This window comes from Monoraphidium neglectum (assembly GCF_000611645.1).
Source record: "Monoraphidium neglectum strain SAG 48.87 unplaced genomic scaffold scaffold00880, whole genome shotgun sequence".
NCBI classification, from domain to species: domain Eukaryota; kingdom Viridiplantae; phylum Chlorophyta; class Chlorophyceae; order Sphaeropleales; family Selenastraceae; genus Monoraphidium; species Monoraphidium neglectum.
Window position 1 is genome coordinate 1 of NW_014012748.1, and position 9157 is coordinate 9157.

General features: G+C 63.6%; 5 protein-coding genes across 5 annotated transcripts in view; 3 read left to right on the plus strand and 2 right to left on the minus strand.

Annotated features, from left to right (window-relative positions):
- Positions 1-47: 47 nt before the first annotated feature.
- On the plus strand, positions 48-494 carry MNEG_5762 (hypothetical protein; the record flags this gene model as incomplete). The annotated part of the gene is made up of 2 exons (XM_014045756.1): positions 48-131; positions 330-494. 2 exons carry the CDS (start codon positions 48-50, stop codon positions 492-494), a joined length of 249 nt encoding a protein of 82 aa, XP_013901210.1.
- Positions 495-1431: 937 nt separating this feature from the next.
- MNEG_5763 (hypothetical protein) lies at positions 1432-2276 on the plus strand (the record flags this gene model as incomplete). The annotated part of the gene is made up of 2 exons (XM_014045757.1): positions 1432-1647; positions 1860-2276. 2 exons carry the CDS (start codon positions 1432-1434, stop codon positions 2274-2276), a joined length of 633 nt encoding a protein of 210 aa, XP_013901211.1.
- Positions 2277-4661: 2385 nt separating this feature from the next.
- MNEG_5764 (hypothetical protein) lies at positions 4662-5273 on the plus strand (the record flags this gene model as incomplete). The annotated part of the gene is made up of 1 exon (XM_014045758.1): positions 4662-5273. One exon carries the CDS (start codon positions 4662-4664, stop codon positions 5271-5273), a length of 612 nt encoding a protein of 203 aa, XP_013901212.1.
- A 663-nt stretch (positions 5274-5936) lies between these two features.
- MNEG_5765 (hypothetical protein) lies at positions 5937-7061 on the minus strand (the record flags this gene model as incomplete). The annotated part of the gene is made up of 3 exons (XM_014045759.1): positions 5937-6347; positions 6663-6823; positions 7043-7061. 3 exons carry the CDS (start codon positions 7059-7061, stop codon positions 5937-5939), a joined length of 591 nt encoding a protein of 196 aa, XP_013901213.1.
- Positions 7062-8380: 1319 nt separating this feature from the next.
- MNEG_5766 (hypothetical protein) overlaps positions 8381-9157 on the minus strand; it is a gene marked incomplete at both ends in the record, with an annotated part of 6614 nt that continues 5837 nt past the window's right edge. The window contains 2 exons of the mRNA XM_014045760.1: positions 8381-8608; positions 8780-8862. Of these exons, the coding sequence (XP_013901214.1) occupies positions 8381-8608; positions 8780-8862 (311 nt within the window). The remainder of the gene's footprint in view (positions 8609-8779; positions 8863-9157) is intronic.

Below are 9157 nucleotides of genomic sequence, written 5' to 3' on the forward strand. Positions count from 1 at the left end.
TCCCCAACCCTGCAATAGGCCTGGACGTGTTTGAGCACGAGCCAGCCATGGCCCCCGGCCTGGCGGACTGCCCCAACGCGGTGATTGTGCCCCACATTGCCAGCGCGAGCATGTGGACGCGCAGCGGCATGGTAGGCAGGGGGGTGCGACAGGGAGCAGCAACAGTAACGGCTGCATGACAAAGCATGTGTGCCACAGCAGATACACAGCGCGTGCGTTCACGTTGGCCGGGTGGCGAGGTGCCGGTGCGTCGTGATGCTTTGCACTTTCAAATCAATTGCATGCCCTCCCCCTTGACAACCTGCCTGCGCTCGCCCCTCTCCCCCCAGGCCACCCTGGCAGCGGCCAACGTGGCCGGCGTGCTGCAGGGCTACGGCGCATGGACCAAGCCCAACGACATCACCCCCTTCCTGGACGGCCCCATCCCCTCCCTGCCGCGCGCCGCCCCCAGCATCGTCAACGCAAAGGAGATTGGCCTGCCCGCGGCGACGTGACCCGCCGTGACTGAGGGCGGTTTTGATTGACACAAAAGTGCATCCACGCGGTCTTTGGTAAGGTGGTGTTGTTCGGTTCAAGCAGAGACATCGACTCCCTGATATGTGCGATGCTTTCTCGCCATGGCTGTAGGTGCGATGCTAGCTTTTCCACACTCATGCGCGGGCTACGCTTGGGGCCCTGAGGGCGAGCTCTTGCATGATGTCATCGTCAATTGCTGTTTGCATGCGACGCGTTCATTTGTAAAATGTGCCTTACTGCCAGTGATGAGTGTGCATCATTCAGTTGTATGGCAAAAAAGCCGTGTTTTAAATCATCCTGGCTGGGTGTCTGCAACGGCGTGCGCCCTTGCGATACAGCATCACCCTTGCGGAGCAAAGGGCCCTGGTGGTCAGGTGATCGGCGGGCAACCCCATAGCCCGCGGTCGGCTCTGGGCCATGGCAGACCTGCTGACGTGGTCTCAGCAGCGCGCCTTACAACAAAGGGAGTCCAGGGAGCAACCCTGAAACAGCAATTGAAGCTGCTGGCAATGCAGGTGTGTAGGTTGAACAGCTCGTTGCTCGTCCTGGGTTCTGATTATACGTCTAATGCATGCCAGTCAATGTGTGATGCCATACACATGCCAGCAGGGGAATCAATGCCAAATTTTTCCAATATGGTAAAGCAGCGGGGTAATAGTGCTGTTCCGTCGCCGGGACATTTGATGGAGTGAGAAGAGTGAGGTGGAACGACAGGTGACACGCGGGTGTCACACATAGGATCCCCGCGGCATGACCCCAACAATGATGCATGATTTTGTGAAGGCCAAAAGTTAGCATCCCGCGACGGTACTGCCTTGTCGCTGGCGGCAACAAATCCGAGTCGTCAATATCAGCGGTGTCTACAGCGACCAGCACCAAAGCATGGGTATAGGGTTATTTCTCGGGCCAGTGGTGATGACCCTGCTGTTGCTACGAGGCGCGGAGGCGGGGCCATCACCCCAGCCCTCGGTGGCCGTCTCCAACTTCAACCGGGCTGTTGCAGCGATCCAGGGCTCCCCTGCTTCAAGTAGCTGCCAGCTGCAGCTATTTGCTCAAGCAACATACAAGCCGGGCAGCACAACCGTCGCTGGCACGTTGACGGTCACCAACCCCACGAGCGCGGCCATCAATGTGCGCCACGCGAGTGATGAGCTGACACAGCAAGCCATGCAGCTGAGGCCTCGCTTGCAGCAAAATATTGTTATTGCAGCATCCCAGGATTGACGGTAACCCCTAGACCTGGCCGCTGCGTACGCCCCTGGCAGCCCTTCCTGCCCCACGCCCACCAGCCACCACCCCTGGCCAGCTGTTGACGAGCTTGCCGATCACTCTCTGCAACGCAGGTCTTCAGCCCCCCGACTGCAATCGTCACTTCAGTGGTTCCAAAGTCCCAGAATAGCTCCCCCGCCGTCAAGGCCCTCTTAGCCTCTGACAAGGAGGGCGCCCTCCGCCAGTTCAACCCATACTCCGGCCCCTACTACGGCACCAACGGCTTTGATTACATCATGGCCATCGACGAGATGACCATCCCCGACTGCTTTGCCGGTGCCAGCCCGGTCTACGGGCAGACCAAGGCGGTCCAGATTGGCCCCAAGCAGACGGTCACCTGTAAGTTCACGGTGAACAACGCCGTCATCCAGGGGACAGACCCCAAGGCAGTGGTCGTCTCGGTCGCGCGGCTGCAGACAGCGCGAGACGCGCAGGCCATCGTCAGGGGAGACAGCGGCACCTGCGCAGCACTGGCCAAGCTTGGTGCCTGAGCGCCCAATCCCACAGGGCCTCTTGAGTGTGGTGCGTATCTGCTGTGCTCTGGCGCATGTGTGTGGGCAGGCCACACATATATGCCTGTTATAACCCGCGCCCAACTGGATCGTGTCCGTCACACGTTGCTGATAGAATGCTGTAGTTGCTTCTGAGACATCAGAAGTATGCATGGTGTGTACTGAGCGGAGGGTTGTTGGTCTGAGCAGCTTCATTAGGATTGACTACCTCGCTGCTGGAATGCAGCTGCATTTTTCTGCAACTCTGCACTGAGGTTGCCCCATGCCTGGACTTGGACACAGACCGTGGACTTATGTGACATACGTGATGCACATTTGTGGGGACCAACAGTGCAGTAGAGTGAGGCTGGGAACGGGACGCATTGGTGGTCACAAAATCCATGTGCATCCGCCATATGCATGCCGTACGCATGGCATAATTTGAAAAGCATCCTGCCACCGCCTTCAGGCTGCCGAACATTCTTCATCTTTTCACATGGCCCATAGCGTCCACAATCACAGCCAGCAGGCCAAACGAACAGTTACCGTTGTTGAGAGCCATCGTTGTACTTCAAATCGCCGGCTCATGTCACACAAGCCAGCATCGACAACACTGGCTTACTGCACACATGCCAGCCGGGCCATTCTCAGGCCCTGGCTGAGTCGAGGGCCCCGTCAACCTACCACGCTCGCACCACACAGGCTGCAGGCCCGGGGGCAGGCACCCCCAAAATACGCACTCCAATGGAGGGACCCAAAAGGCATGTTCCAGCTGATCAGGGCACACCAGCAAATGAGCACAGGCCCACGCAGCCCTCACGATAAATGCAAAGAAATGGACAGCCAGCCGCCCGAAACCGGCTCTTGGGGGTGCGAAGCAGTGCGTACCACGCACTCCTCTGCTCGACCCGCTCTGTTGGACGCTCTGGCCGGCGGCGCAGTGAGCGGACGCATGCACAAGCAGTTCAGGCAGTCAGCCAAGGAAGCCCACTCGTATACTGTACATGATCCTTGAGGAACAGGTCCAAACTCCAGGATAACAGAGGCGCAAGAACGTATGCTCTCAACAGCACCAAGCAAACAAACAGACGACACGCGTGCTCATGCTCAGTGACAAGGGTGCTTGCGTGCTGTTTTGCAACGGCTTGCTTTTCGCAACAGCCAACAGCAGGTTCAGAAGTCACACGACCAAGTGCCAGCCCCCGCATGCGTTGGTTCCCGTCACTGGTCCGGCTCGGCGGCGCCTGCCAGCGCTGCAGCAGCCAGCATAGCCTCACCCCCGTCCTCTACTACAGAGAAGGGGGCCCCCACCGCTCTGCTAGCTGGCAACACGGCAACTGATGCGCTGCCCCCGACAATTGCTGCGCCACGACCGCTTGGACCGACTGGCTGATCGTGCAGCTGCTGCAGCTGCTGCCACGCCTGCGGCGGCCCCGGCTCGCGGTCTGGCCTGCCCGCCTCCTGCTCGGCCCGCTCCTGTTCCAGCCGCTCCTGTGCTAGGGCCGCCAGGAGCTCTACAATCGGGTCAGACCGCCCCGAGCTCGTCGGCGACTGCTGCTGCCCCTCCAACAGCCGCTCGGCCCAGGGTTCCACCGCCGCCTGTCCCGCCTGCAGCAGCCGCGGCTGCGTGCCGGTCACGACCCGTCCCGTTGCAGCCCCACCGCTGGGGATGAGCTGCTGCGAACCTTGACGCGCGATCCCGGACGCGAGCGGCGCACCCCCGGAGGCGCCCTCGGGAGCGCGAGCAGGCGCGCCCGCCGCTGCCTGCGCCTGGCGCTGCTGCTGCTGCTGCTGCTGCTGCTGCTGCTGCTGCTGCCGCTGCTGCTGCTGCCGCCGCTGCTGCTTCTTTCCAATCAGATGCTGCAGCTGTGCGCGTGCCAGCACCGCCATCAGCCGGTTGAACGGGTGCAGGGGCTGCTGCGGCCGCAAGGCAGGCTGCTCTGACCGTTGCGGCTGCGAATGCGGCTGCACCATCTCACCTGCTTGCTGCTGCAGTTCTCCTGAAGCGGCGACTGCTGCCTTGATGACCCCCTCTTGGCGTGGTCCCAAGGGCTCTGCTTTCACAGCTGGCGCCGCGCTCACCGGCAGCTCGCCATCCGGCGCCATCGACTCAGTGCCTGTTGGTGGTGCTGCCGCCGAGGCCGTCGTCGGGCCGTCGATTGCGGGCGCCTGGCCGCCGCGTGGGCCGCCACCGCCGGCGGCGCCGAGGCAGTCCATCCAGTCGTACTGAGGCAAGCGCCTCATTGGCTGCGCCGCCAGATGGGCACCAGGCGCTGCCACATCCTCCCCGGACCCTGGCGCCGGCGCAGCCGCACTGCCAGGGGCGCATGGCCGGGGCGGCAGGCCGCGGCGCATGGGGGCCGAGGGGCCGCTAGGCACCCCGCCATGAGCTGGGGGCTTCATCGAGCTGATAGGGACGCTCCGAGCAGCTGCACCGCTTTGCTCCTGATCCAAGACAGCAAGCAGCTGGTCCAAGGGGCTGGGTGCCACCGGCCCCATGCCATTGAACCGGGCCTGATCAGGCCGGGGCGGCAGCGGCAGGCCCGCGCCGCCTCCGCGGCGCTGCTGCTGCTGCTGCTGCTGCTGCTGCTGCTGCTGCTGCTGCTGCTGCTGCTGTGCCCGCTGCTGGTGCTGCTCCTGGCGTCGCCAGCGCTGGTGCCAGCGCCGCTGCAGCCTCTCATGCTCTTCCTCCTCCTGCTCGTCCTGGTCGCGCTGCTTGCGCTGGTGCTGACGCCGCTTGGGCTGCTTCTGCTCCTGCTGCTGCTGCTGCTCCTGCTGGTGCTGGTGCTGCTGCTGCTGCTGCTGGTGGTGGTTGTGGCGCGGCGGCTGCTGGTGGTGGAGGTGGTGGCGCGGCAGCGGTTGCTGTATGTGCTGCGGCTCCTGCTTGAGTGGCTGGCTGTGCTGCGGCACCTGCGGTTGCAGCGGCTGCGCCAAAATGCACTGTCCCTGCGCCTGCAGCAGCAACGCCTGCGTGGGCAGCAACGGAGGCAGGAATAGCACCTGCGGCTGTAGTGGCCCCAGCAGCTGTTCCTGCTCCTGCGGTGGCTGCTGCTGCTGCTGTTCCTGGTGCTGCTGTTGCTGCTGCTGTGCGTGCGCGTGTGGCTGTGGCTTTTGCTGCGGCTGTTGCCGCAATCGCGGCTGCACGTGATGTGGCCGCCGTCCCTGCATGCCGCCGTTCCCAATCGCCCCAAAATCTCCCCCTGCACCACCCTCTGCTGCGACCCTCCCTTGCTGAATCCCCATCAACCAGTCCCCGGCCGCTGCGCTGCCGCCAGACGCAGCCAAGCCGGAGCCCGCCGCCGGTGCTGCAGCGCCTTCCGCGCTTCGATTGCCCCGGCCGGCCGCCGCTGGCTGCACCAGCGCTCGTATTGCGGCCATGTGCCGGCTGTCCTTGAAGCGCGCGAGCTGCTGCCTGGCCCTGGCGCCGCCAAAGTTGGTGGCGGCCTGCTCGCCGAAGAGCAGCAGGGCGGCGCAGTCAAACGCCTGGGCGCCATCCTCCTCGTATACAAACCTGAGGTTGGCAAGAAATACCAATCGCGAAAGCGCGTGGTTATGGGGGAGACGGGGGCCGACGAGCCAAGCGTCGCAATGCAAACCAGCTTGTCCGACGAGGCCGTGCGTCGTGCACGGGTGTGAGCGCGGCCGTGGTCGGCTTACTGCTCACCGTCCGATGTGGCGCTGCTTCCCGTCGTAGCTGATGCGCACCCGCCAGCAGTCCTCCTGCACGTCCCAGGCCAGGCCCTTGTAGAGCGACTTGGGCGGCACAGACCGCTTGTGCGCGCCGCCGCGGAATCCCGGCGCCGCCTGGTCGGCCACGCGCCGCGCCGGCCGAGGTGGCGCGGGGCGAGCGGCGGCGTCGCTGCCCGGCGTGCCGCGCGGATCCAGCTGCCCAGGCGTCACGCTCGCTCGCGCCCGCTGTGGCTGCGTTTGGGGCTCGGTCAGGCGCAGCGGCGGCTCGCCCTCAGTATCGCTGCCCTCGGAGCCGCCCCAGCCACTCACGCCGGCGCTGCCGCCCGACGCCGCGCCTCCGCCCTCACTGGCACGCCGGGCGCCTGCCGCAGCCCGCTTGGCCTGCCAGCTCGCCCCATTATCAGAGGACCGCCGTCGCTGATGCTGCTCAGCGCCTCGCTCTGCCTGCTTTGCACCAGCTGGCAGCAACGCGCCAGCTGCGGCAAAGGGCGCGCCGAAACCCCGGTCCGCGCTGCAGCTGCCGCACAGGCGCCTGCGTTTGCTCCTGCGCTCCCCTGCGCCGGCCGCGACGAGGCTGGCGCCGCACGCCGCGCAGCGCGCGTCGCAGCCCTGATCAGGGGCCCCAGGCTCCTCTGCCATATTTAAGTCGTCTGCTGCAGATCGCCGCCGGCGCCGGATCGCCGGCTGAGAGTCGACACCAAGAATCTGCAGCTGCTGCTGCTGCTGCTGCTCCTGCTGCTCCTCCTCTTGCTGCTGCTGTTGCTGCTGCTGTTGCTGCTGCTGCTGCTGCTGCTGCTGCTGCTGCTGCTGCTGCTGTTGCTGCAGTGCCTGTCCTTGTTGCTGTTGCTCGGTCCTGGCTGCAGCAGGCAAAGTCGCATCACCGATTGCCACCTCGGGCCAGCTGGACTGCGCTCCCACATCACCGCTCTGCTTGTCATGCAGTGGTGCTCTCAAGGGCGGCAGCAGCTGTGGCAGCAGCGGTGGCAGCTGACCCGCATGGACAGGAGGAAGCGCCCCGCCGGCCGCGGGCGATCGGGCTTCCAATGTGCCCTGTGCCTGGCCATTCTGCTGCTCACGTGGGCCCCAAGGCCGCATTTCAAGGGAGTCATGCCCCTGCAGCTCCCGCCACTGGCCGTCCCCCCCGCGATGCAGGTTTGTCAGCTCTGCGGCAGGCCGCTGCATGCGGAGTTTGCGGCTCTGTGGGGCGCCCCGCTCTGGCGCCGCCGCCTGACCCCGGCCGGGCTCGGCCGTGCTGTGTGGGGGCGGGGCGTGCGTGGTGCCGGTCTCGCCGTGATGCCACGGTCGGGGCGGCACCCAGCTGCTCTCCAAAGATGTAGTTTACTTTTTTGAAGTCCGTCAGGGTAGGTCTCTGGCCCCGAGGAGCTCCAACCAGATCCGCGCGTGTTGGATGTTCTGCCAAGTTACGTCTTTTGCGGGTGATGCGTCGAAGAAATACCCTTGCGTCACACTTGAAATTCCAGAACACACGCCCAGTACAAAGGCAGTGGGTACCACAAGCGCGTGCACGGGCAGTCCAGCACACCGACTCATGTGGGTACGCCCAGCCGGGCTCGAGCCGCGGAACCTGGGCGATCCTGCAACTGCACAGGCAGAAATGACAAAGCTCCAGCATCATGTTGGGAAGTTCCTGCCTTAGCATCGCGCGCGTGCGGCACACCAGCGACTGCACCAGCGCACAACGGAAATTGCACGCCAACCATCTGGAAAGAGCGACGGCCCAACAGATCATGAGTATACAATCAATATTTGAACTGCTGTGTTTCACACGGCTGTTATGTTTTGAGGGTGAGCGTGCGATCAAGTGTTGAGCAGCCGTTGAGCAGGGACGGTTCAGCAACGCCGGTGCTTGCCTTGCTAGGCAGGCGCTCTCGCACAGGTGCAGCAGCCTAGCCGTAGGGACCGTAGCACAAAGTGACCGAGCAATTGCTGTTCTTAGAAGCTGTTCCGCCTGTGGCGCGACAGCGCTGTCTGCACCCACTCACGCACTCAATCGCTGCCAGGCCACGATTCTACCGGCACGCGCGGGAGCTGCTCCTGCTGAAGGGATTGCAGCTACGGGGCGACTAGCGCAGGAGGCGGCATGATCTGATTGCGTTACTCGTCGCAAGGCATGGCCATCCTGCATTAGCCACACACAAAGCGGTGCAATTAACAGAGCCTCTGCAGGCTGCCTTGCCCAGCGCAGGGCATTGTAAAATCTATTGAAGTCTCACAATCAATCGTGGCGCCAGAACTACCTGTCCGCTGACCTTGCCTTGGAATTCTAAAGTGTGACGAATGAGTGTGCTTCTAAAGCACCAGATGACACCGACAATCTGATGAAGCTGGCTGAAGCTCTACCTAACAGGTAACAGTAAGGTATCAAGACCGATCTACGTGTTGCGCCACTAACATCACCGCCCCTGCACCACATGGTGCTGCGCGGGCTGCCTGCCCTGCACAGCCGCCGCGGCGGCCCCGCGGGCTCCTGCGCGCTGCCGCGCCGCTTTGATGCTTTCGAGGCGTGCGGCTACCAGCTGCCGCTCCTCCTGAGTGAGCCCCTCGTTGGCCTCCAGCTGCCGCCGCAGCTCGTCCGCCTGCAACGCCAGCGCCTCCCCCTCATCATCCAGCCGGAAGACCTGCTGGGGTCGTTGGATAAGGATGACCGCCGAAATCTGGATCACAGTTTCACTCCAAACATTAGACCTGTGAGTGGGGGTGCTGGCATGGATACAAACGACACGCTGTGCTGGTTGCAGTTCTGCTGGGTGCGATTAAACCGCGTCGAAGCACAACTCACGATGCCTGCTCACCTGCGGCTGCATTGTCACGGCGTTGCGCTTGCCGCGGAAGAGCCAGCCCTCCTTGGCGGGGTTCACGAAGCGGTACGCCTCGCCTGCATGCATGCAAGGCGTGGGAGGGCACACCTGGGGCCATGCACGTGGCAGCCTGGGTGAGGGCTGCAACCCTGCCTTTCCCACCAAACTCCCTGCTCCAAGCAGACTGGGTGCAGAATGAAATGATACAACGGGAAATGCGACACACAAGTTCACACCCTTTGACGGCCCGGCCACGACTCCAGTCAGCCCGTTCACAGCGAAGAAATCTTCACAACAGGCAGCGATTGTACATGCGCGCTGCCCATCGGGCATGGCCGCCCCCCGTATGCCAACCCCATCGCCCCCTTCTGC